This window comes from Labeo rohita, chromosome 4 (assembly GCF_022985175.1).
Source record: "Labeo rohita strain BAU-BD-2019 chromosome 4, IGBB_LRoh.1.0, whole genome shotgun sequence".
NCBI classification, from domain to species: Eukaryota; Metazoa; Chordata; class Actinopteri; order Cypriniformes; family Cyprinidae; genus Labeo; species Labeo rohita.
The window spans coordinates 42,749,482-42,775,411 of record NC_066872.1 but is presented as its reverse complement, the minus strand read 5'-3'; the positions used below and the strand labels follow the sequence as shown (position 1 = coordinate 42,775,411).

The following is a 25,930-nucleotide window of genomic DNA, read 5'->3' as shown; positions in this document are numbered from 1 at the left end:
ATATTGTGAAGAGATGAAGAGATGCAATATTGTGATTGACTGCAGATTCTTTTTCTATTTTAAATAAATGTATAGTTACATTGTAACAGTATGTTCTGTTTTTTAAGTTATGACTCCTTTGAAATGCTGTCAGTTATTTTATCAGTAAATCTGAAATACTATTCTACTAATGTGTATTTGATGTTTGATTGTACTTACACGTGAGCCAATTCCTTGTAGGACAAAACTGGACTTAACATCTTAGACTGTAATGCCATGTATCCTTTAATCACTTTCAAAAACATAATTTGACACGTTTTGTTTCACAACAGGTGACAGCACACCCGTTCTCCGCCAGACCTGATGCGGTGTCGTGCACGTTCAAACATCTTAAAAAGCGCGGAATAAAGACCTACTTCCGGCTACTTCCGGTATCCCGGTTGAGCGTTGTTGTTCGTTGCTTCGGTCAACTTCACGACAGTCGTTCGCCAGTGCGTTTAACCGCTATTATGGTTTAATTCTGTGACACGAGGCGCTCAGAGTTTAATTAAAAGGCAAATATCGATTTATTCTGACCGTAAATAATGGAAATCCTTAACGTAGAGAGTCGCGAGGCGGGTGAGTTTTATTTAGCTTGTGAGCTAACTGCTAAGAGAGTGAAGCTAGCACAACCAATCCTGTTAAAGTTACTCACACACATATACACCACACAACTGAAAACACATTTGGTTATATTATTTTTAAGAAGGGCCCGGTAAAAAAAAAAAAACTTTTTTTGTTTAATTTGCCATTATTGTAACTCTGTTATTGTTGAAAATATTTCTAAAAAGTGTCCATGCTGAATAATGATATTTATAATACATTATAATCTAGTTATATTAGAACTCTACTTATATTATTACGTACAAGTTAAATTAAAACAAGATTTAATTTAATTTGCTTTGTTTTTTATTTTTAGGTGTAGTTAAAGGTCTCAGCATGCATGCTAAGATTAATGTACAATATATTAAATATATAAACATGCACTCCACCTGTAACAGATTACTTGGCTTTGCATTAACACAAATATAAGCCTTATTTCTTCATGTAGCATGGAACAAAATTTGACAAAAAATGTTACATATAAATTTGTGTATGCATTCAATTTTTTAAAACAATTCTTGTTTTAAAATTTAAATTACAATTAAATGCATCCTCTTAACTTTTATCAGAATTATTAAGATCTTTTAATATAAATAATACTCTGATATTTGTCTTTATTTCTCTCAAGCTCTCCCTCTCTCAGCACTGCGTCTGGTTGTGCCACCTCTTCGGCTTATGTCAGCATTTCTATGGCAGGTGATTCAGCGTCGTAATGTGACACAGTATGGGAAATTCGAGCAATTTGTGGTGCTGGTGACAGAAACTGTTCCAGACATCATGAGTCGAAGTCTGGTTAATAAACTGATCTTTCACCTGCGGAAAAAGGTAAATCTTAGTTAAGCAAAATCTTATTTAATATAAATATATTTAATATTTCACAGTTTGATTTCACTGTTTTTTAGGTGATATTGGAGCTTTGTCTGAAAGATAAAATGCCAGACCTGTGGATCATTCAAGCGCATCTGGATTCTCTTCGAAATCTCACACATAGAGTAATTATTGTTGTTTTTGTAACGGCACTAACCATACACAGAAATTAAATTTTAGCAGGTTGTTGCATAATTAATCAGTGTCTTGTTTTTATTTATTTATTTTTTTGTTTTCAATTTGTTACAGTGTAAAGATGTGGAAAGTGAGATCATTAATAACAAATTTATCAGAATGGTGCACAGCATTTTAGAGGATACAGAAAAGAAAGAGAATTTCATCCAGGTTAGATTTGCTCACCTCCTTCTTGTCTTTTAGTGCATCTTTCCTCTTAACAATTCTATGAGGAGAAAGAATAAAGCATGCATGAAAAATGTTTTATGTTTTTCCATGTATCACCTCTGTTTCTTTGTCTTCAGCATGTCTTCCCTGTAGAATATGGATCAGGATATGATGCAGTGTTACAGAGCCTTGCATGGGAGTTCCTGTCTCGAGTGGAAGATCTACTGCCAGTGCCCAACCTTAAAGAGGTGTGTCTTCGATGAAAGATTGCAAAGTGCATTGAAGAAAATTGTCCATCTACAATAGCAAACCAAACATTTCAAATTGAAAGGTTAAGCTGATCTGAAATCTTATGCTGACTTTCGCAGACAGCCTCACGCCTTTGTGGCGGCCTCTCGATGATGGAAGAGATTGTGCAACCCCTCTCAGATCCAGCTGAGATCAAGGATGTTCTCCAGCACTTCAAAACCAAAAGACTGCATGCCAGAAACAATGAGCAATCTCAAAGAGTTATCAGTGAAAGTGAGCTTTCTGTTGCTACTGTATCATATTTGTTTGCATGTGTTGAATAACTGAAACACAGTGAGACACCCCAAAATTGAATGAAAGGAATCTGAAATAATTATAAAAACAAAACTATATCATCCTGAGTTTTTTTTCCTCTCTCTTTTGGTCTTTACAGTGTCCATTCCTTCTACAGCTGAAGTAGTTTGTTTGCCTCATCCAATTGCACAAGAAGCAGTCTCGCCTGCCGTTACCATTGAACATGAGGAAACTTTGCCCCCCACCTCTATTGCACAAGAGACAATTATTATTGAATCAGAAGGCACAGAGAACCAATCAGAATCTGATCATGCGGCCATCGCCATAATGAGTCCCTCTCAGAGCTACACAGAAGAGACTGAGCCTTTAGCTGACAGCGAGGAGTTTACAACAATAGCTGCCACTGAAGAAGCAGAGGAAGGCTTACAACAAGAAGAGGTACTTTGTGAGGAGAAAGACTCGGGTGTCTGTGAAGTCCAACAGATCTACCTGACTGCAGACGGCTCCACTGTGGTGGTGTCAGAGATTGAGAACGAGGGAGAGGAGGCGACTCAATTGCAGTTCCTAGAACAGTCAGAGATAGTGGAAACGTCTGATGTGAGGCAAGTCAGTTTAGAACAGTGGATCTCAGAATTAACTGGAAAGGGCATCTCTCTACCAGTTTTGCCTCCAACTCCTGTTGAGATTGTGAGGGAGGAGACCATCTATGTTCCTGTCATAGAAAGACCACCGTCTGTGAAGTCCATCATCCACAGAAAGAGCAGTCCACCTCGAGCCACAGTTTCCAAAAAGGCAACTTCCGCTCCTTCTGAGTCACAGACAATGCAGGAGGAGAAAAGACACAGCTGTCCCGAGTGTCACAAAGAGTTTCGCTTCGAATGTCTGCTGAGGAATCACATGCGCACTCACACGGGCGAGCGGCCATTTCAGTGTTCAGACTGTGGCAAAAGCTTCAGGTGCCTCAGCTTCTTGACCAATCACATCAAAACGCACTCGCTCGCCAGACCTTTCAAATGCATGCAGTGCATCAAGACCTTTCGCAAGAAAGCAGACCTCATCAAGCATATCCGTGTGCACACTGGTGAGAAACCGTACAAGTGCACCATCTGTGGCAAAAGCTTCTCCCAAGGTTCATATTTGAAGATTCACCGCGAATGCCACACCTCGGAGAACCTGCACCAGTGTCCTCACTGTGACAAGAGCTTCCCGACAGCATTTAAGCTGTCCATTCACGTCCGCTACCATTCCATGGAGCGCTCGTATCAGTGTAATCAGTGTGGGAAGAGTTTCATCTACGCCAGCCTCCTTCGAAGACACAAAGGTTATCATGCAGGCGAGCGCCAGTATCTCTGCTCCATCTGCGGCAAGTCCTTTGTCTACATGTTCGACTTGAAAAAGCACCAGCGCAACCATGAGAGACCCCGAATCAAGATTCCATGTACCCTTTGTAACAAGACGTTTGCGGGACCCGAAATGCTGAGGTGCCATCTGCGCATACACACCGGAGAACGTCCATTCCGCTGTAAAATTTGCGGAAAAGCCTTCTCTCAGATTGGCAACATGAAAAGACACGAGCGTGTGCACACAGGTGAGAGGCCGTTCACATGTGAAAGATGTGGGAAGACATACAAGCACTCGTCTCACCTTAAGAACCACATGCTCAGCCACACGGGCGAGCGGCCATGGCAATGTTCTCATTGCGGGAGGAGCTTCAAGTTCGCTGGGCCTCTTAAGAAGCACGAGAGAACTCACCTGGCTGAACGAGGAAATCGTAGAAGGAGCTATGACCAAACACGTAGCCGCATGAAACCAGAACCCAAAAGCCCTTAATCTGCAGGTTTAACAATGATTATCTGACACATTATTAACTAGTCATTACTTTAAACATAATTTTGTTTTCCAAGCCATGCTTTATGCAACTCATAATTTGAACTGCACACTGAAATACTTCATAAATGCAAACCTCACGTACTTTGTGGCATTTAAAGGAATAGTTCACTGGAAACTGGAAGTTTGCTGAAAATTTACCTTCAGGCCATCCAAGATGTAGATGAGTTTTGGAGAAATTTGCTCCACAAAAAAATCCTCTGCAGTGAATGGGTGCCGTCATAATGTTTTTATCAGCTCGTTGGGATTAATTCCAATGAAAAAAACACTCAATTAAATCTCGGATGGCCTGAGTCAGATGAGTTTCATTTTCGGGTGAGCTATTTCTTAAAGTTGACAACAATTGAGTTCTTCAATCCAAAAGACTTGTTGGTCAAAGTCATTTTGATATCTCAGTCATGCTGGACAAGTCATTTCAACAAACAAACCAATAAATAATCTGTTTATTGCACAGTAAAATACCTAAAAACAAAAGTAATGTGAGCTTTAACCACTCAAAAAAAAAAAAAACTACAATTTTAATGGTTGTCCACCTCAAAAATGTAGAACATATTGGATGAATTCACTGTAACAATAATACTGTCTACTCTTCCATCGCTGAATAATGCAGTGTTTTGTACAAAGATTTCCTGTACCGATTCTGACTGGATGTTAATTCATCCTTAATTTGGCTCATGCCAATACACATTGGACACTCTTAAAAAGAGATTGAGATTTGAGCAGTGAGCTTTGGCATTATCCTGTGTAACAGTAACTTACATTTGTATAATGTATATATTAAATTTTGTTAAATCTAGTAAATATACTTTGAAAGCTAATGCTTTGTACAAAATGGAAATTCTTTTCAGTGTTTTTTTCCCTTGTAGCACAAATTTGTCTCTTTTTATGATACAAATATACAATATAAAGTAAATCCATTTTCTGGAAGTTTCTTTTTTTTTTTTTTTTTAGAAAAGAATATGCACCAGGAAGAAAAAGATTTACTCAATTCCCTCCAGTTATTCCATTATGTTCTAAAATGGTTATTTGTTACAATGAAAGAGTTTTGCTACAAGTTCAGACTTGTGTCTTCTAATCTACTGTAACTTGAATCAGTTTGAGGTTGTAAGGACCTCATACTGTTTAGCAGACCTCTGATTTCAGGACTAATGCATTTCTCATCTTACTATGCAAATCCACCCAAATCACACACTATGGAAGCCGCCAAGCATCTGGGACAAATTAAAGTTCAGTGTTAAAATTTACCCTATGAAAACCTGATCAACTGAGACCACATGCCAATAGCACCATTGTGCAAATGTCTTTCAGGTGTACAGAAATGCGCATAAAACAGTGCCTGTGTGCTGTATTTTGTATACAGCGAACCTGTGCAAATAAGGTTCTGTATTTCTGTTGCTTGATAGTGGAAGTGTTGGATATTTAGCAGCATGATCATGCTTGAAATTCAGCCGATTAAAGGTTTTTGTGTGTCCTTTCAACATCCTCCACAGTCCACATGACAAAAGTACCTCATTCAGATCTGGTTTATATTCCTCAGCCCAGATATCCAGGAGAATGTGGTTCTCACTCCCCCTCCAGACTAATGTAGCGTAGTCAGACTAAAAAAAAGCGCAGTAGCATAATATGGCTGATTAGCAAGAAGTGTTTTTTTCAAACATATATTTCCTAGTACATTTGCATTAACACTTAAAAGTAAAGGTGACAAATGTACATTTTCTATGTTAAAATAAAATATATTTAATCTCCATTTGTATTGTGATACCCCAGTAATGTGTGCACATTATGTTTGCTGTTGTTTTTGGTGAAAATTACACCTTTAAAATCAGAAAAAATAAACATTTTTACAGTTCAGATTTACCTGAGCTCTGTGCTTTTGCAGACCTGCTAAGGTTTTTTCTCCCAGCTGCCTCTGGCTCCTGAGCCGTGGTGGTTTCAGCATCGTCTAGAGGGTATTTCTCAAATATACTGTTTAGCTGTTTGAAGAACTTCCACTCCACCTGCTCCCCTTCATTTCTATGGGTTGCAATGACAAAAAATATATATAATTGTTATATTCAATTTGCAAATTTAAATAATCCACTTTTGAAGTCAAAGTTGTTTTATCTATCTATTTACCTGTAATTGTCAAGGCACTGGCGGTAACTGGCCTTTAGTCTTTTAATCCTGGAGCGACACTGTTCATCTGTCCTGCTGTAGCCCTTCTCGGCCATAACCAGTGCGATCTGCTGGAATACAGGCTTGCGTTTGACGCAGCCTTTCAACCTTTCCTGAATGGCATCGCTCCCCCAGATGGATATAAGAGTGTGCGTCTCACTGTCACCCCATGCCAGCTTTGGCCCATCAGCAGTGAGAGGTTTGGACAGCGCTATGGAGTCTGGGTATACAAACATTTCACAAGTACAAATGCATCATCTTAAAACTTTACAAATTATATTCAAGTATTTTCATATCATGAAGACCTTATTATACAGAGATAAAAGGAGATTATATTTCTCTGTTGAAATGACTGATACCTGAATCAGAATCCGTTATGGATTCCAGCTCACTTACGTCCTGGCCTTCAGATGTTCTGTCTTTTAAAATAATCCGTTCCAGCTGATCATAGAATTTACACTCCTCCCTGCTGAAAAACACATTAAAAGGGGAAACAAAATTCAAAATATTATACATTTATGCTCAGAATAGCATGCATATTTAAGACGTTGCTTATACACACTGATCTAAATCTAGCTTTGTTGAGCATAAGAAACCTCTAAAGACATTTTAAAAATTGTAATTATTCTAAACGTTTGACCTGTAGTGTATGCTGTGCGGTAAAGCAATACACAATAATTGTATTCTGAACATGACCTTTCAGAATTAGTTGTTAATGTAACGTAACCAGTTTTAAAGCATGCTAAGTTTGGTTCTCACTCACCCATCGTAGTAAAACTGGGACTTGAGTCTCTTTACACGTGAGTGGCACTGCACACCTGTTCGGTTGAAACCCAGTGCCATCATTCTCTTTGAAATATATCTATATATGTGTCTATTTTTCGGGCAGGACATGAGGCTGTGCTGCACGCGGTCATCGCCCCAAATGTCCAGCAGGGCCTGGGTCTCCCGGTCCGACCAGGTCATCTTCCTACCTGATTCGGATACGGCTACCATGGCTGCATGCTGGTATTCTGAGGTAGAACGAGTAGATGAAAAAAACACATAATTAGAGTAATGAAAAACATTAACTACAATTATAACAAAAAAGTCTGAAGTAAAAGTGAAAGTAAGATTTTAAATTTTAGATTTTATTTTATTGTTTTGGGTTGAAGTGTGAGATTTACCCAAAACAAAATGAATGAATGAATAAATTTCTGAGTCACAAACCTGCATCGTGATCATCTTCATCATAGACATCCATAGAAAAGGCCTCATCACCCAGAACCTGCTCCAGTTTATCATAGTACTTGCAATCTATTTTCTCTATGCCACATCTAGACGAGGTAAATATGAAGGAAATTATTAAACCTCAGATAAAAAGAAAATAAAGTGGATGAAAAGGTAAAGCCTGTGTCAACAAGCAAAAATAAACTCACTTTTTCCTTTCGTAACACTGTCGGAAATTCTTTGTCAGGTTCTTGATCTTGCATCTGCATTGCTCTGGTGTTTTGAAGAATCCCTGATTGTTCAGTTTCTCTGCTATATCAGTAAACACGTGGATGTTATGGACAGAGCCTCTCAGGGCTTCCTGCACCTCATCTTCTGCCCAAATGTCTATTAGAGCTACAGTTTCAGAGTCTGACCACGATGTTGTTTGGTCCACACTGCTGCAGGTGTCCTGAGATTCTGACAGAAGGAAAGACTTTATTTTCACTGGAGTATCAAAAACAGGCATTACTACAATTTCTAAAATTATTTTGGGCTGAATTTTGGAAAAACAAAATACATGTATAATGTAATATTATAGTATAATGTAAAACTCTTATTTTATGTATTATGTTAAAATTAAAACAGATTTGGTGAAATTTAGCATTACATCACTTCCGCTCCAGTGGATCCTCTGTAGTGAATGGGTGCCATCAGAATGTCCAAACAGCTGATAAAAACATCACAATAATCCACAAGTAATCCACACAACTCCATGGATTTTTTTTTTTTTTTTTTTTTTTTTTTTACAAACATACAGTTTTTTCACTTCACATAGACTGAAATCATGTGGATTATTTGTTTTTATCAGCTGCTTAGACTCTCATTCTGGCAGCACCCATTTACTGCAGAGGATCCACTGGTGAACAAGTGATGGAATGCTAAATTTCTCCAAATCTGTTCCAATAAGCATACTCATCAACATCTTGGATAAACAGAGTGTGAGTAAAGTAAAGAATACACATTTCAGATCTGCCACACTATAACTGGATGTTTCATAAAAATACCTGATTTGATGCCATTGTTGGGTTCGTTATCTCCTGACACTTTGGAGGAAGCATTCCTTTGAAAAATATCTTCCATCAGATCATAGAACTTGAATTCTACACGTTCAGCTTCAGGTGAACTGCACAGAACAAAGCATACTGAAATTACAAGCAGAAACCTTTAAAGACTATATTTAGTGCTTGAGCCATATTCATAAATAATGTGCTAATGTGACTGCACTCTTATTTTAAGCTGCAAACACAATATGTCCACTTACCTCATGCTGTCCCTGCACTGCCTGTAGCTGATTTTGAGTCTTTTGATTCTGGTGTGGCATTGCTCAGCGGTGCGCAGATATCCATGGGCATTCAGCTTCTCTGAGATCTCTGAATAGATGTGGCCATTGTGAGGGCAGCGTTGAAGATTCTGCTGGACTTGCTCATTGCCCCATAACTGGAGGAGAATCAGCGTTTCGGCATCAGACCAGGCAACCTTCTTTCTATCGTCCATGCAGTTCATTGCTGTTTCTGTGTTGGGTGATGATAAGAGGACATTACACAGTGACACAGTGAAAATATTAGACACTTAAAAATGGACGAATCCCCATACATGTTAAAAGAAATGGCTAGTATGTCCTCATGTTTCATTTTAAAAAGTTTGGGGTTGGTATGAATTTTTAATGTTTCTGTGTTTTTGATCAAACTGTGAAATATTATTACCAAATATTATATACCATTTTCAATAACTGCTTTCTCTTGTAATATATTTTAAAATGTAATTTGTTCCTGTGATGCAAAGCTGAATTTTCAGCACCATTACTCCAGTCTCAGTGTCACAAGATTCTCTCATATTTTTGTGGAAACTGTGACTTTTTTCAGGATTTTTGATTAATATAAAGTCTAAAAGAGCAGCATTCATTTGAAATAGAAATCTTTTGTAACATTATAAATGTATTAACTGTCACTTCCGATTTAAAGCATCCTTGATAATTAAAAAAAAAATATTTCTTTCAAAATACTGACCCCAAACCTTTGTACAGTATAGTAATACAAAACAATAGCTTACATGGATGACAGAAACAAACCTATTTCCTGGTATTTGTACACCTGATATTCCATGTCTGTTGACTCCTCCTCTTTGATCTGTGATGAGCATGGCTCTTCATTAGCCATAATTCTCTCCATCTGTTTATAGAATTTAAATTCAACTGGCTCTTTGCCCTCAATCCTGCAAAAAGAATCAAGAATACCATGTTCAGTTATTTAAAATAATACAACAGTTCATAGAATCATATTCACAAGTTTCTCAGATGGGTTCGCTTGTATTGCAGTAGGAAATTTTTAATAATGAAGATGTCAAAGTTGTTAAAGAGCTTACTGTTTACTCTCATAAGCCTGTTTGAAGCACAGCTTCAATCTTTTCACTCTACTCTGACACTGCTCCGCTGTTCGGATGTAGCCGTGAGCGGCCATCTTTTTTGATATCATGGCAAAGATGTGTCCGTTCTGGAGAACCCCTCTCAGCTCTCGCTGGGTTTTGTCCTCTCCCCAGATCCTGATGAGGGTTTGCGTCTCCTGGTCTGTCCATGGGATATTCCTGGTGCCTTGAGAGGGTGTAAATGAAAATTTAGTTAACAATTATAGCAACCCTAGTGAAAAATCCAGCATATTCTGGTTAGGTATGTTTTGAAGCATGGCTGCTGGTTTGAGCTGGTTTAAGCTGGTCATGTTCTGGTCCTGTGCAGGAGTTGCTAAGACCAGCTTAGGACTAGCACATGACCAGCTAAGAACCAGCTTAAACCATGCTTCAAAACATACCTAACAGCACATGTTTTTTTCAACAGGGAAGTCTTAAATTGTTCATAGAATATGTCCAGAAAATCTGAGTACCCTCTAGTCCGACGTGACCAAGAACATCCCAGTCAGTGTCATCTTCTGCCTGCTGTCCTGAGGACTCTTCATGAATGCTGATGTCAGTAATAGTGTCTTCCTGTTCCGTAGATTCTTTACGGCACAGAATTTTTTCCAATACATTATAGAACTTCCATTCCGGTTTTTCTCCTTTCACACTGCCAAACAAACACACGTTCAGTTCATTTACAGTCAAAGGAAAGAAACCAGTTTTACCAGAAAGAAATCTGTTTCACATTTCAAAGTTTCATATAAACTACTGTTCAAAATTTTGGGGTCAGTAGGGTTGCATTTATCAAAAATATAATTAAAACAGTATTATTATGAAATACGGGTACAACTTATATTTTAATCTATTTTAAAATGTAATACAAATCTAAATTTTCAGCATTACTTCAGTCCTTAGTGTCACATGATCCTTCAGAATTCATGCTAATATGTTGATTTGCTGCTCAAGAAACATTTCTTATTGTTATCAGTGTTGAAAACAGTCGTGCTGCTTGATATTTTTTGTGGAAAGTGTGATATTTTTTGTGGAAACCGTGACACATTTTTAAAAGGATTTTTTGTAAGAAATGAAAGTTCAAAAGAACAGCATATATTTGAAAAATAAATCGTTTGTAACATTATCTTCTTTAGTCTTTATGTCACTTTAATGCATCCTTACTAAATAAAAGTTTTAATTTCTTTCCAAAAAATCTTATTAACTTAGCTTTTAAACTTAGTAAATGTCATGTAAATGTTTTGTAAAATGATGGATCATTTTTTAACTATACATAAAGTTATTTGGTGCAAAACTGATGGCCCTAAAATATTTCTTTAAAGTCAACATTAAATGATGTTCACAATAATAACAATAAAACCAAAATTAGTCTATTTTGATTTCGTATTCACTGCAAATGCAAGCTTTAACTCACATGTTTTCATGGCACTGACGAAAGCTCATTTTCAAACGTTTTATCCTGGTGTGACACTGCTCTGCTGTTCTGGTAAAGCCTCTCTCGAACATCTTCTTAGAGATGAGGTTGAAAATGTGTCGGTTGCGGGCACAGTCTTTTAGACTCCGCTGAACGCTGTCTTTCCCCCATATGTCAATGAGGCCGAATGTTTCTTCCTCTGACCAAGGGACTTTTGAAGCATCAGAGGTCTGATAGGAAGACTCTTCTGAGTAAATGAAGCAGAAAAGAGTTTAAACCTGCTCAGTTGCTTAAATTAAAGTCAATAATGAAAATAAAAAAGATTACATGAACTGACCTGTATATGCACCCAAATGGTTAATAAATGTGAATTCTCTGGACAAGTCTGCACTTTCGTCTCTTTTCTTTTTAGAGGACTTTTTTGAGGATTTTTTGGTGTGTGTGTGATTCAGGTCTTCACCAAAAGAGCTGTCAACATAACTGCTCCTCTTTCTTACAGATCCAGCACCTGTGACTGGCCAGTTCTGATCATCATCATCATTCTCTTCATCCTCTCTCTCCTCTGCTTCTACTTTGAATTTTCTCTTTTTAGCCGTCCAGCCAGGCATATCAGGATCAGACAAGATTTTAGAAGTGTGGCAATCGTCTTTGTCATGACCATCTACATCGGCTCCTGATTCAGATGGGTCACCGGATTCTGTGTGATCGCTGGAAATGACAACTCGTACCAGCGGAGGGAGAGACTGAGATGAAAACGTACAGCTGTTATGAGCAGAGTGAACAGACTCTGCAAGAGAGAAAGACCAAAAGACAAATTAAACATCAAATTAACAATTGATGAGTGCTTGTGGGGGAAGTAATTAACTGATGATGTCTGTGTAGCAAAATGATATTTGCTGCTAGTTTAATTAAGTGTTATTTTATGCCTTTTTAATGTTTACTTATGTTTCTGTCGTTGAGGTTTTTGTGGTTGCCATTTCGCTGAAGAGTAGCTGAGTTCATTATGGTTATATGATGACAACTAGAAAGTGTTATTATAGATTATGGACTGGTATTTTGGCCAGATGCAATGGCTTAAAGTTAAAAACGCCATAATTACGGATTTGTTTCTGACCAACACACCACTTTTTACTTCATATGATGATAACTGATGTACTGTAGCGGTGTAAATTACTTGTAAATTATTGTGATGTTTTTATTAGCTGTTTGGAATCTCATTTTGATGGCACCCATTCACTGCAGTAACTCTAAATTTCTCCAAATCTGTTCTGATGAAGTAATTAACTCATCTTGGGTGGCCTGAGGGTAAGTACATTTTCAGCAAATTTTCATTTCTTTGTGAACTATTCCTTTAAGACTTCCCAAATGGTTATCCCTAGCGAAACTATCCTTTTGTAATTCAGGTTTCGTTGGTGAAACTGTTCTTTTGTCATTCTGATTGTATAAGCTGTCTGGCTCACATCTTCACAAACACAGATTCAACTGACTGAGAGAGTCAAAACTTCATCTTGTATTCACACAACATAAAAGCATCTGATAGAACCATTCACATGTATATGGCGTAATTTAACGTAAAAACTTCTACCATCGTCCTGAAGATTTCCATTAGCTCTGTGATGTTCAAGCAGGGTCTTCATCTCCTTTGGCACCGAAACTGAATGAAGACATTTGTTCAGAAGAGACGGGCAGTTCCTGAGCCAAGAAACTGTCTGAGAAACAAAATCAGACCAACTGTAATAGAAATAATACAGTAACAGCGTTCAGTTTTACGTTTACACTTTATGTTTACTGATGTACCTGTGAAAGGTCTGGGACTGACATCATCAGATCAAACTGCAAGAGGAACTCTTCCATGAGTGTGTGTAGATTTTTGTCAAATTTGGGGCCGTATTCTTCTGGGAAAATGTTCTATTAATTACACAGGGTTGGGAATAATGTTAATTTATTTAAAGGCACAGAAACAAAAACAACAAAAACAGACAAACAAAGTGGTGTGAGCGTGATTATGTGTTTGTAACCTGGAAGAATTTTTCTCTCTTTTCAGGGTTGCTAATAAGGGTCTGAATGAGGTCTAAGAAACAGGCATCAGATTCCTCCATGTCTTCATCAACCGCCTATAACATATAAAGTCTATTTAAAATATGCTTGAATTTTACGTAAGTACAAGCGTGATGTTGCAACAACCTCCAAATGGGGTTCTAAATATGATTTGACCTCACTGACACGTAGAGCACGGACTCGATCCAGGTGAGGCTGGATATCTTCCAGGTCAATCTGATGTTTGCCACGACACAACTCCAGAAGATGCTGTGAAAAGTAAGAAATACAATACTGAAACCAATGCTCTCTTGGAAAGCCCAAACCTTTTCATGGTGGTTCCTAAATATTAGCTGTTTTGTGTACCGCGACGCTCCTTACCCTTGCTCTTAAGCCAAGTATCAGCTGGGTTCTTTGATTGTAATTCAGAAGCTCTGGCACAGTCTCTGTCACCATAGTTACAAACTCCTCCAGCATCCCATAGTGCTTTACCTGTCTCTGTTCAGTCACCTGCCACATGGCTGCAAACAGTAACCTCGACGGTGGAATGATAAAACTCATCAATGAAAGAGGGTCTGATATAAAAACAAGACAAATAGGAAACACATGCAATGAGAGGCAGCATATGCATGTGTATTAATCAGCTGTGACTTTACATTCGGGATTTAAATGAGCATATCTAGTAATTGCATTGTGTTCTGAAAATCCTTAGAAATGAAATGAATCCAAATACATTACTGGAACATATACAAATGTGCTAAAAGGAAGTTGCGGTCTAATCGTGAAAATGAAAATGAATTCATTACATTGCTTTCACTTTAATATGCTTTAACATGCTAATTTATTGTGTTGTATTTTACAAAAATGAAAAAAACAAAGAGGAAAGATAAATTACTCACCTTCAATTCTCCTGGTCCAAAGCGCTTCCATTGTTTACAACTTCAGTCAAGTTTAAACAATCCCGAAATTAATATTTTCAACAGCTGTGTTTTATAATTCAGAAGAAAAGCGTTATCAGACAGGATACTTTTTAATTTCGAGGCGCTTTCCACCTGTCCATTTCGTTCGTTTCAAAACACTGGACTGAGCGACACAGATTCCGGTCTAATCCGCTTTGGTCTGGTCTACAGTGTAATTCGAGTTCTCCCTCTGGTGGTGCAAAACCACATTATACTAGTTTTGCGAGGCCATCTCACAAACCCAGCTCCCAAACCATTATTTCCTCTCGCTGTTGTTTTGTATGCGTTTTACTGTCAATGTGGTTTAATCTAGGCTGGTCTGGGGCAGGGGGTCCAGAAACATTATGGATTCATATTTTAGAAAATTGGTCAAAAAAGGCGACTTTTATTATGAAGGACGTGGTCGTGAATTTAGCTCATGAATATTTAATTTAGTCAAGCCAACGTTGCTTTGGTAACCTTCCGGGAGTTTCGATCGCGTGCTCTTATTAATATTCATAAGCCACCATACCAACGCCCGCCATTGGCGAACGTCGTGTTACGTAATTGACGTTCATGAATCTTCGACATGTCATTAATAATTTCGTGTGCAATTTAGATCATTTTGTTGTTTGTGTAAATGTAAAACAAATAATAGAACATTGACGCACTTCTTTTGAGCAGTTTGGACTACAGAATCACATTTTTGTTGTTTTGTACGTTATTGTTAAAAACGAAACTATTTTAACCGTTTCAAAATGTGTACATATGACCGCTCAACATATGCATTCTCATCAGCTTCTTTTTCAGTTGTACATTTTAAGAACAGCATAATGCTTAAAACATGTTTGTTACTTAGAATTATACAGTCTAACTAAGAAGACCAGAGACTTATTTTTTATAAACTACTTTATTTCAAAACCTGAAAATATGGCTACAGACACACACACTATGGAAAAAACAGCACATAAGCAAAATCATTGGTCTTTTGAAACTAATATATGGCATATGTAACATTTAACTACCACTAACTTTACTAAGTTGAGAGTAATGTAAAATCAAAAGGTTAAGATAGCACCAAAGACAAAATCCAAAGAACTTTAACTTCATACAAATCAGACACATCATATATCTTTGCAGGTCAAGGTATTTTACAAGCTTCAAATCATTTTGCTATAATCAACACTAAGACAATGTTTATTACAGTAGTTTGGCAGGGTTTGTCATTTCGATAACAGTCTGAATGTTTTTTTTTTGTTTTTTTTTAAACTTTGCAAATATAAAGTGGGATGAGGATTTTCAGTGATTTTTAGTGTCAAAATCTGATTTAACATGACCGATAACAGCAGGCTGAACCAAAGCAGCAAAACAATTTAACCACAACTCTTTTCAATGCGTGTCTGCACCACACATATTCTCATACGTGGACCTGTATTTGGTTTTTAGAAAGGTAATACTAATCTAAAACTAACAAGACTCGACTCTTCTGTGTCTATGCAGATGTATATAGAACTGAAATGGTTGTGGGCCTAAGAAACTTGATCTACACGGCCAAATACAGGGTAATAGGACAGTGGTCACTTCCCATGGCTGTGTTTCGGATCTTGCTGTCACACAGACCTGGGAGCAAGGCAGATGACAGCACAAAGTAGTCCAAACGCCAGCCGACGTTTTTGGCTCGAGAGTTCATCATGTAGGTCCAGAAGGTGTAGGCATAGGCTTGTTCCGGATACAGCTCCCGGAAACTGTCGGTAAAACCGGCTTCGAGAAGTTTGGTGAAGCCCTCACGTTCCTCGGGGGTGAAGCCTGCGTTCTTACGGTTACCCTTGGGGTTTTTGAGATCAATCTCTTGGTGGGCCACATTCAGATCTCCACACAGCACCAGGGGTTTGCGCTGATCCAAGCCGCTCAGGTAGGCCCGGAAATCCACATCCCAGGTCTTGCGGTAGTCAAGTCGCACCAGACCACGGCTGGCATTGGGCACATATGCCGTGACCAGGAAGAAAGATGGAAACTCAGCAGTGATAACCCGGCCCTCTTTATCATGTTCCTCTTTACCTATATTAAAGCAGAAAAAGATTTTAAATTTGCAGAAATTTCAACATTTGGACTTTGGACAGAGGGGAGAAAATTAGATGACATTTAAAAATCTAATATTTTATATTTTTTAGCAGTGCATTTCCATGAAAAGAATAGCAACTGATCAACAGATCAAAATGACTATAATAATAACAAAAATTTGATTTAAATAAGAAATTAATCAGTAAACAAGAATTACTATTGCAATAATACTACTTTACTGTAAAATAAAAAAAATAAATAAAAATCACAACAATAATAACTGATAAACATTACAATAAAAAAAAATTGTCCCCATTCAGTAAGGCTATATTATAATAACATTATTATTAGTAGTAGTTTTTACTTTAAGAATTTAATTATTTAAATTATAAGAATGAAATCAATAAAGAAATATATGACTTGCAATACTGTAAACAACAAAAGTTTAAATAAAGTATTTATTACTACTACTACTACCACCACCAACAACAAAATACTATAATTAAACTATTATTATTATTATAAAATAAAGTCATCATAAAAATTAATAATCAAACATTTGAAAGATTAAACTATAGTGCTTTTATTTTGTCAGAAAACTGCAGGGAGATCTACTATCAAAACGATTCTGATTACAAATTTGGAAAGATGGTTGTGTGCATTGCACACCATAAGCAAAAACAAACTCACAGCTGTTGCATTTATAAAGATTATGCAATTCACATGGGTCATACAATATTGAAATCTGCATAAATATGGAAAAAATAAATTACACTTACCAATACCATAGGTGACATTGAGGGGTTCAGTCTTGCAGAGCATGGCCACTCCACTGTAACCCTCCTTATCCTCTGATCCAGCCCAGTACTTGTGCGGATACTCAGGCATGTCAGTGATCTCAGATGGCAGCGCTTTCTCAGCGCACTTGGTTTCCTGCAGACACAACACATCTGGATCCTCCTTACGCACCCACTGCAAAGAAAACAACAAAGACATGGAAAAGAGTATGTCTCTACCAATCTGACATAGACTCGCACACAAATACAAAATGTTCAAGAAGGTTCAAGCAACCCATGTAAAACACAATCAAGGTATTGTACATAGAGTTCTTACATCAAGGCCGTTCTTTTTGACCCACGCACGCAGGCCGTCCACATTCCAGGAGGTGATCTTCATGTTGGCCGCGCGGCCATCCTTACTGGTTGTCTTATCCGGAGGATCTTCATACAGAATTGGGGCTTCTGGCTCTTTCCCCTTTTTCTCTTTCTTTGCAGGTTCTGTAACAGAAAGCTCAATGTTATTTGATGCAGTATGTACGGATGCAAACTCTTCTTCTTATGTAAAAAGTATGAAAACACTGTACCAGCTCCATTGCCAGTCTCCCCATCCACAGCTTCCTCGTTCTTCTTGGCTCTTTTAGGCATGCTTACAGTTGTTTTAACACCACACACACGTAAGAAACTGACAGCACACAGACGAACACCTACAAGAGAGGACATGCGCAATGGAATGTGTGAATGCATCCGGCGCTGCAAACATCTCGCAACAAAGGCTGTTTAACTTATTTAGCTCGCACACAAGTGATTAAATCACTTACAGAAAATGCGTGAACTGCATAAACCAAAACGCATGTGCTTGCAGTATGCTGTAACAACGAATGAATATATATTAGCCAAGTCTGTAAGTTAGCCAAAAGTGCGGCCTGAATGAATGAAACAATAAGAATAAAATGGCTCGCACGCTCTGCGTTTATAACAGACACATTTATATCGACCGCGTAGAAAATTCATTAAATATAAATGTGCATTTCATTATGAACCAATAGCTCTTTCTTACCTAACACTTTAATCGTTAGTTGAGTTTAAAATGAAACCTCAATCTGTGCAGAACTATGAACCTCTCTACACGAACGGGAACCCGAAGCTTTCTGCAGTGTGCATGAGGCGCACGCTTCCCCATTAAGTGGTGTCCGAGTTATTGCCTGACTAAAACTGCTGTTTTAAAACTTTTTTTTTTTTTAAATTCGCATTTATCACTTGTATATCAAATCATTGTCAAATATCAGCTTTAAATATATTTCTATAATTTTAACATTTTGCTAACGCGAATATTCCCATCAATTTTATCCAGGCATTTAGTAAAAGTCATATTAGCTGTTGTTATGGTCCTACAACCAACGAGTGTGCGGTAAGTGTGGAGGAGCTGGTGAAAATAAGACATAAATCAAAATGTATTTATTAGTATATGAATTATTATAATTAACCTAAAACATGACAATCCCGATAATTTAACAATTTAATCCATAAATCTAATTATTAATGATCAGAATGTTTTATCCTGCAGCATGTGTAGTAGATCTGACAGCCAGACATATTGACATTAAGACAATTTTTGAGGGAAAAATGGTAGACATTGTCTAATAGTGTTGTAGTATTTTGGGTATTTTCATCAAATGATTGTTGTTTCATTCTCCCAGCAGAAACCATGACTGTGGTGATTGGATTTGAGGGCAGTGCTAATAAGATTGGTGTTGGTATCATCAGAGATGGGGAAGTTCTGTCAAACCCCAGGCGTACTTACATCACCCCACCTGGCCAAGGTGAGCTCAGTGAATAATCATCACAACTTGTAATGCACATTGTCATAGTACTATTTTTATATTGCTCTCTCATGATCTTCTTAGGGTTCCTACCTGGTGAGACGGCCAAACACCATCGTAGTGTGATTCTCACTGTCCTCCAGGAGGCACTCGATGAAGCAGGGCTGAAAGCTGCAGATATTGACTGTGTGGCATACACTAAAGGTGAATATTTGTTGCTTACCTGTAGTACACTGTGCATTTTTCCACACTACTCCATTTATCAGATATGTCCTGTTGTACAGGGCCTGGAATGGGGGCTCCTCTGGTGACAGTGGCGATTGTGGCCAGGACAGTCGCCCAGTTGTGGGGAAAGCCCCTGTTGGGGGTGAACCACTGTATTGGGCACATAGAAATGGGCCGTTTGATCACCAATGCCCAAAACCCCACTGTTCTGTATGTGAGCGGAGGAAATACTCAGGTATAAATTGAAGAGTGAAGATTAGATAACATTTAGATCTAATATTGTTTTTTTACAAACAGGTGTACTATGATATCAAGAGCAGACATATCAATATTCTTGAAAGAATTATATTGGCATTCTCACATTTCAGGTTATTGCATATTCGGAACGACGCTACAGAATATTTGGAGAAACTATTGATATTGCTGTGGGAAACTGCCTGGACCGGTTTGCCAGAGTCATCAAGGTCAGTGATTAAAAATAAGTTAATAAGAAAATTAAGCAGTACATTTATAGAACCTCATATGTTTCTGTATTTTTATTTTTTCTGTAGAGGATGTAATTTTAAGATTACTTTTTTTTACCTGTATCCACAGATATCAAATGATCCCAGTCCTGGTTACAACATTGAACAGATGGCAAAGAAGTGAGTTTCCATGTGCTTTAACATTTAAATATCTAATTTGTGTAAAAGCATTTGTTTGATTTACGTTAATATGTATATTCATTCTTCAGGGGCAAAAAGTATATAGAGCTACCGTATACAGTAAAGGGTATGGATGTGTCATTTTCAGGAATTTTGTCCTATATAGAGGTGAGACAAATGACTTGGAGATGTCTTTAAATTCTGTTTCCACTTTTTTTCAATTTTAATAAGTACTTTAACATGCAGGATGCTGCTCACAAACTGTTGACTACAGATCAGTGTACGCCTGAGGATTTGTGTTTCTCCCTACAAGTACGTACTTGAACCTGTGCTCACTATGCTTCCAATAAGACTCGCATTCATTTGTGATTTTAAAAAAGTGACTAAAAATAGCACGATTGACAGGAGACTTTGTTTGCTATGCTGGTGGAAATCACAGAAAGAGCCATGGCTCACTGTGGCTCTCAGGAGGTTCTGATCGTCGGTGGAGTCGGCTGTAAGAGTTTTTATCCTCATTTGTTTCATAGCAAAGACTGGGTCTCTGTATTGCAGTTTTGTCAGCATCTAAACGTGCGCTCTTTTGCAGGTAACCTGCGTCTGCAGGAGATGATGGGGGTCATGTGTAAGGAGAGAGGAGCTCGACTTTTTGCCACAGATGAGAGGTGAGAAACATGGCTGGCTTTTCAGATGTCACTGCTGAAAAAACTCATGACTGCCCACGTCAATGCTTATAAACTCTCTTCATGTGATATCGTAGGTTTTGTATAGATAATGGAGCAATGATTGCACAGGCCGGATGGGAAATGTTCCGCGCGGGTCACGCCACAGAGCTGTCAGACTCCTGGATTACACAAAGGTAAACAACTTCACATATAGCCATCAAAATCACTGGAACAGATTTGGAGAAATTTGTCATTACATCACTTGCTCACCAATGCATCCTCTGTGTTGTAAATAATTTGTAATAATGCTTCCTCCAGTGAAAAAGTCCATCCCCTGTTGCCCTTCCACATCAAAATCATCTTAAATATTTGTTTCAAACAGTCTTGAACTGCTTTGATTTTTGGGTGAACTATTTATTTAATAAAACATTTTGCTTTGTGCACATTCCTATCACAGATAACAATGCTATTTTATCATTAGCCTGCTGATTTTCCATTGCATGCCGAGATTAAATATAGACGCAAGATAAGAAGTGTTTTTCTTGTGTGACATTATTCAATAATGGTCTATTGTGGTTTTTTTAGGTACAGAACAGATGAAGTGGAGGTCACATGGAGGGACTGATGTTTGGATCTGGTTATTTAAGACTTTCAGTGGCACTAAATGTCGTTTTAACTCCTTGATCCTATTATTCATCCTCATGCAATACTCATTTTTATATCAGGGACAGAAAAGATTTATAACCCAGTTAGACAGAATTGTCTAATATTTTTGTAAAAACACTGAATAAAAAATACCCAGTGACCTAAAGTCTCAAATCGTTTGATTACTTATGATGTGGTGAAGTGCTGTATAAAAGTATAAAAGAATTTTTTTTAAAAACAACTTACCCTTAGGCCATAAAAGATGAGGTTGTTTCTTCATCACAACAGATTTGGAGAAATGTAGCATTTCATCACTTGCTCACCAATGGATCCTCTGCAGTAAATGGGTGCCATCAGAATGAGAGTCCAAACAGCTGATAAGCAAGTGATTTGATGCTGAAGTTCTCCAAATCTGTTCTGATGAGGAAACAAACTCATCATCCTAGATGGATTGATGGTGAGAATTTTCAGCACATTTTTTATTTTGGGGTGAATTACTCCCTTGACTCTACATAAAAAAAAAAGTGATTTGGAAAATGGATGATGGATCAATTTCTGAAATACTTAATATCCACAATTCCCATTTCATATAGATTTGTAAAAAAAAACAAAAGACCATGAAATATTTTAACAAGTTTATTCATTTTTATTATGCAACACTGTTCGATTAAATCTCTGAACATCTTCCAGTGTAAATTATTTGTATGCTTCTAAAAAAAAAAAAAAAAAACGAAAAAAACAAATTAGGTCATACACAGCAACGGATTCCTATTAGGATTTATGACCAACATTCAATCTGGGTGAAATATATATATATTAAAAAAACAGCATTAAGACCAATAGACATTTGAAGGTGCTGCCATAACGTGCCATTGGCACCTCTGTAAACTTCATGAGAACAATTTGTGTGGCAAGAAAGGGATTATCACGGAGGGAAGACTGATGAAGACATTCTGGATTTGGTTCTAAAAACGACCTCAGTCTTTAGAGAAAGGGATGACGTGTTCAACTACAGGTCAGAAAGTGCTTGATTTAACCACTCGCACACAAGTAGGAACAAGGGAGGAATAAAAGGGATTTTTTTAACTGTAAAACTGCAGTTCACTGAAATAAAATTGCAGCTTTTTTTCCTTAAAAGAAACGATTCTCCACCATTAAAATGACAGAGGTATGCAGAGGGACTCTGCGCCTGAGGCAGACTCTGTTGTAAGGCAACCGAGAAGTCCAAGACATCTATCTTCATAGGGGAACAAGTCCTAAAGTGTCTCGGCAGAAACGTTGAGGGGATGAGAACCTGAGTGAGGGGTGTGTGTGTCTCGAGTGTGTGTGGGTGTGTGTTTGTAGAGATGTGTTAGTGTGTGCTAGGCTGGCGACTCCAGGGCATTCTTGTACCAAACAACCTTTGCAGGGTCTGAAAAACAAAGCAAGTTTGTTAAAATAGTCAAAACAGTCTAAAAATAGTCATTAATCTCATTTAATGGATATTAGGGCTACATGATATTGGAAAAAAAAACTGACATTGCTATATGTAATTTAGTAGCCAATATAAAAAAAAAAAAGTTCACCAGATGACTTGAACAAATCTTTACAGAATGATTGTGAGTGAGGTGATTTTTTTTAAAGCGGAAAATGCTTTGTGTGCATCAATTATTCTTTTAGATCTGAATATTGGGATTTTTTTTTTGTTCACACTTGTTTATTCTTTACAAGGACTAACTCAAACCTACAAAAATGAACAGTTCACTTAAATTTTCATAGGGAACACTACCACTGTTTTTAACCAATTCAAAAGAACATAAATATAAAATACATGTTATTATGATTATGAAAATTTTAAAATAAGACATTTAGTGTAATACTGAAATGTAAAAATTTAACAAAAAAAAATTAAATTACAATACAAATATTTATGTATTAATTCCTTCATTTTCAAACATTAAAGCTTTTATTTTGACAGAAATAAAGCTCATAGCATGCGGGCAGCTCATAGTCTGGCATTTTCTCAGATCGGCTCGATTCTCCATAAATGAACAGAGCCTGAGATGCTGAAGCACTGCTTCATGGGCGGTGCATATATTTCATTAAAAGCAGTCTCTGTGATTTGACAATCACCATGTCAAATATCATGTAGCCCTAATGGAGATTAAAAAAATAGACAGACACCAACCTTGTTTTTGTCTCCATAATATTGCTTTCCATTCTGCGGATCAAAAACAATTACAGTGAGATAAGAAAGACAAACCAGAATGCCTTTTGCAACTTTAAATGCATCACCTTACCTTGTGTGTGATACTCCAATGCTTCCTCCAAATGGCGACAGCTAAGCAGCAGCTCCTCTGAACTCTCTGAGCCTCTTGTGACCTGACCGGGCAGATACTCTGAAGAGACATGGGCCGGTTTTACAGTAACCTCTCCAGCAACCGGGTGGAGAACCGGACTCTTCTCCTGGGGAACATCTGCCTCTGGGCCATCACTGATGAAGCTAAGTCCCCACTGGTTCTGCAGCAAAACCCCGATACCAGGGGGCTCTTCGGCCGCCCCAACAGAACCTCCCCCTGCCTTCACCTTGGAGGCATAGCTGACGGCCGGCTGCAGTTTGGCGGGACTGTCTTTCACTGGAAAAGCAGGTGGAGGTTTGAGCAAAGACAGGCTGTTGTCTACCCATCGTTCCTTCTGACCGGTTCTGGAGTGTCTCTCATCCGAACGTGGCCCCGCTCTCGGGCCATCACGGCGAAAGCTTCTTGATTTATTTGAAATGCGCCGTTCTCTCGACGTGAAGGTCTGGGTGTGACCCACCCCATTCAGAGAACCTTCCAGGCTACTCGGCGAGGCCTGACGTTTATCCATCCCAGAGGAACAGCCCCCTCCTCCCCCACCACAGCTGCCAGAGCCGGGGGAGAGGCGACGGTTTCGGATCTGTGGTTCGGGTTTAGGGGGTGACACTAGAACGGCCGGATCACACAAGGGGTCGGACTCGCACACTGCATTGTTTGACTCCCAAGTACCTAATGAAAAAAATCTGATTATTTCAATTATTCAATCATAAAACATGCACAATATAGAATTTTCTGAATAAAAACATTGCCTAAGTGATTTTACATACACAGAAAGCATATTACATGCAAGTAAGGTGTCTGCTTTTAATGTTTCAGTTAACTTTTGTGAAAACAAAATGTCAACATGTGATGTTTAACAATGTTCCGTCGTCATTTAGCGCAACATTTTTCTAAATGTGAAACAACTTGCTTATTCTGACATGTAATTATCAAAATAAGTACATCAAGTGGTCATACAAAATTGTATTATATTTTAAATTATTAAAAACTTCTCGCTGACAAATGGATAAAACCTAGTAGTCTGAAGGAGTGGCAAAGATTGGTAAAGATTTACAAATGACAATTAGTATTTTAACGCTGCACTGAGATCCTTAAATAGGGTCTTTCAATGTCATCTGATGATGATTCTTGCATAACCAGCCATTAGATAGATAGAGATATACTAGATATATGCAGACGGGAATGCATACAAATGCCCCAAGCAAAGCAACGAGGTCTTGAGTCAATGAGCCATAGCAAGATGTAACTGGAAATTTCTAGTCGCGCCTCATTCACATCTGCAGACTCAGAGAGGCCGAATGGGAGAACTAGGACGGATCTGTAAAAAAAAAAAATCTCCTACTCAAACATTTATTAATAACACATCTCATTACAGATCACTAATTTCAGCGCCCTCTTGTATTCACGCATCTTACACCAGTATGGAAACGACACAAAGCTTAGAAATTGGCACGCATTTTTATAGTCTAAATGAACAAAATTAACGTGTTTGTAATTTTAACTCGTTATTATATCGTTAAACACGAGTCAAAATATCATTAAATACATTTAAAGGTTTAAGCGTGCTGGGATTGCTAACGCTAACAGCAGGCCGCTTGTGTTTGGATGTTTAGCGCCCATAACAACCGCCTTTACACCGGTCAGCAGAACAAACTCGACACGTCGGAATAAATAAGAGCCACTCCGCACAATTTCAGATCATTAAAAATATAAGTGATAACAAAGAAAGATGTTAGTGACATCAAAAAGACCGAGAATCAAAAGTTTCATAAGTCTCATTTCACAATCCGTCCCACACGAGCACAAACAACCCCATATTACAAAACACTCTCACTATCCAACAACCGCATCGAGCAAAATATATATTTAAGTCGATCCTCACCTGTTTTGATATGCATTTCGCTGTGATAAATCCGGTTTTAAGCACGGTTTGGACTTTAGTGTGGGTACGTGAGTGTGTCGCACAGCGGCGTGTTGCTTAATACGATCATACGGAAGTGACAGTCGCCAGGGGGAAATGGGGCGATGACTATTTCCGGTGTTCTGCAGGCGCGAAGAGGAGCGGGAACGGCGCATGACCAAATTTGAAATTATGTTATGAATGATAACAAGACAACTGATAATTATTCCGATGTTATTATAGATTGCCGTTATACTAGAAGGAACCTAAAAAATATATATGTATATCGATGTACAATTAAACTATTTAAAAGATAAAACACTATGCTTTTGTATAGAATGATAAGAATTTTGGTTTAAAGTTAAAAAAAAAAAAAAAATAGAACCAACAACATAAGTTTTTATTCC

The 25,930-nt window shown here is 37.9% G+C and overlaps 5 protein-coding genes across 10 annotated transcripts; 2 read left to right on the top strand and 3 right to left on the bottom strand.

Annotated features, from left to right (window-relative positions):
- The first annotated feature begins 360 nt into the window (after positions 1-360).
- si:dkey-14d8.1 (zinc finger protein 135) lies at positions 361-4,399 on the top strand. Its single transcript, XM_051107353.1, has 7 exons — positions 361-597; positions 1,250-1,446; positions 1,524-1,613; positions 1,738-1,833; positions 1,968-2,078; positions 2,199-2,352; positions 2,513-4,399. The coding sequence occupies exons 1-7, from the start codon at positions 564-566 to the stop codon at positions 4,201-4,203; spliced, it is 2,373 nt and encodes a 790-aa protein (XP_050963310.1). The 5' UTR covers positions 361-563; the 3' UTR covers positions 4,204-4,399.
- A 788-nt stretch (positions 4,400-5,187) lies between these two features.
- On the bottom strand, positions 5,188-14,776 carry zgc:113263 (uncharacterized protein LOC503753 homolog). Of its 3 annotated transcripts, none has more exons than XM_051107350.1 (20): positions 14,413-14,776; positions 13,895-14,088; positions 13,691-13,783; positions 13,495-13,590; positions 13,274-13,384; positions 13,062-13,185; positions 11,814-12,263; positions 11,477-11,723; positions 10,539-10,717; positions 10,027-10,252; positions 9,734-9,876; positions 8,927-9,176; positions 8,670-8,788; positions 7,833-8,082; positions 7,624-7,730; positions 7,178-7,427; positions 6,774-6,883; positions 6,376-6,634; positions 6,119-6,273; positions 5,188-5,858 (listed from the first exon to the last, which is right to left on the bottom strand). In XM_051107350.1, the coding sequence occupies exons 1-20, from the start codon at positions 14,441-14,443 to the stop codon at positions 5,854-5,856; spliced, it is 3,399 nt and encodes a 1,132-aa protein (XP_050963307.1). In that variant the 5' UTR covers positions 14,444-14,776; the 3' UTR covers positions 5,188-5,853. The 3 variants fall into 3 exon arrangements, with proteins under 3 accessions (XP_050963307.1, XP_050963308.1, XP_050963309.1); XM_051107351.1 differs by having other exon boundaries at positions 6,774-6,880; XM_051107352.1 differs by having other exon boundaries at positions 13,700-13,783.
- Positions 14,777-15,342: 566 nt separating this feature from the next.
- apex1 (APEX nuclease (multifunctional DNA repair enzyme) 1) lies at positions 15,343-18,468 on the bottom strand. 2 transcript variants are annotated; one of them, XM_051108632.1, is made up of 6 exons: positions 18,349-18,457; positions 18,110-18,157; positions 17,876-17,995; positions 17,626-17,789; positions 17,292-17,484; positions 15,343-16,509 (listed from the first exon to the last, which is right to left on the bottom strand). In XM_051108632.1, the coding sequence occupies exons 2-6, from the start codon at positions 18,141-18,143 to the stop codon at positions 15,995-15,997; spliced, it is 1,026 nt and encodes a 341-aa protein (XP_050964589.1). In that variant the 5' UTR covers positions 18,144-18,157; positions 18,349-18,457; the 3' UTR covers positions 15,343-15,994. The 2 variants fall into 2 exon arrangements, with proteins under 2 accessions (XP_050964589.1, XP_050964590.1); XM_051108633.1 differs by lacking the exon at positions 18,110-18,157 and having other exon boundaries at positions 18,349-18,468.
- A 122-nt stretch (positions 18,469-18,590) lies between these two features.
- On the top strand, positions 18,591-21,463 carry osgep (O-sialoglycoprotein endopeptidase). Of its 3 annotated transcripts, none has more exons than XM_051107088.1 (12): positions 18,591-18,699; positions 18,989-19,111; positions 19,196-19,315; positions 19,396-19,571; positions 19,705-19,800; positions 19,931-19,980; positions 20,070-20,148; positions 20,227-20,292; positions 20,386-20,476; positions 20,567-20,642; positions 20,738-20,836; positions 21,228-21,463. In XM_051107088.1, exons 2-12 carry the CDS (start codon positions 18,997-18,999, stop codon positions 21,265-21,267), a joined length of 1,008 nt encoding a protein of 335 aa, XP_050963045.1. In that variant the 5' UTR covers positions 18,591-18,699; positions 18,989-18,996; the 3' UTR covers positions 21,268-21,463. The 3 variants fall into 3 exon arrangements, with proteins under 3 accessions (XP_050963045.1, XP_050963043.1, XP_050963046.1); XM_051107086.1 differs by having other exon boundaries at positions 18,667-18,699; positions 18,992-19,111; XM_051107089.1 differs by lacking the exon at positions 18,591-18,699 and adding an exon at positions 18,726-18,742.
- A 447-nt stretch (positions 21,464-21,910) lies between these two features.
- Positions 21,911-25,670, bottom strand: si:ch211-214j24.10 (uncharacterized protein LOC558894 homolog). Its single transcript, XM_051108551.1, has 4 exons — positions 25,506-25,670; positions 23,567-24,292; positions 23,455-23,487; positions 21,911-22,698 (listed from the first exon to the last, which is right to left on the bottom strand). The coding sequence occupies exons 1-4, from the start codon at positions 25,519-25,521 to the stop codon at positions 22,649-22,651; spliced, it is 825 nt and encodes a 274-aa protein (XP_050964508.1). The 5' UTR covers positions 25,522-25,670; the 3' UTR covers positions 21,911-22,648.
- Positions 25,671-25,930: the final 260 nt, after the last annotated feature.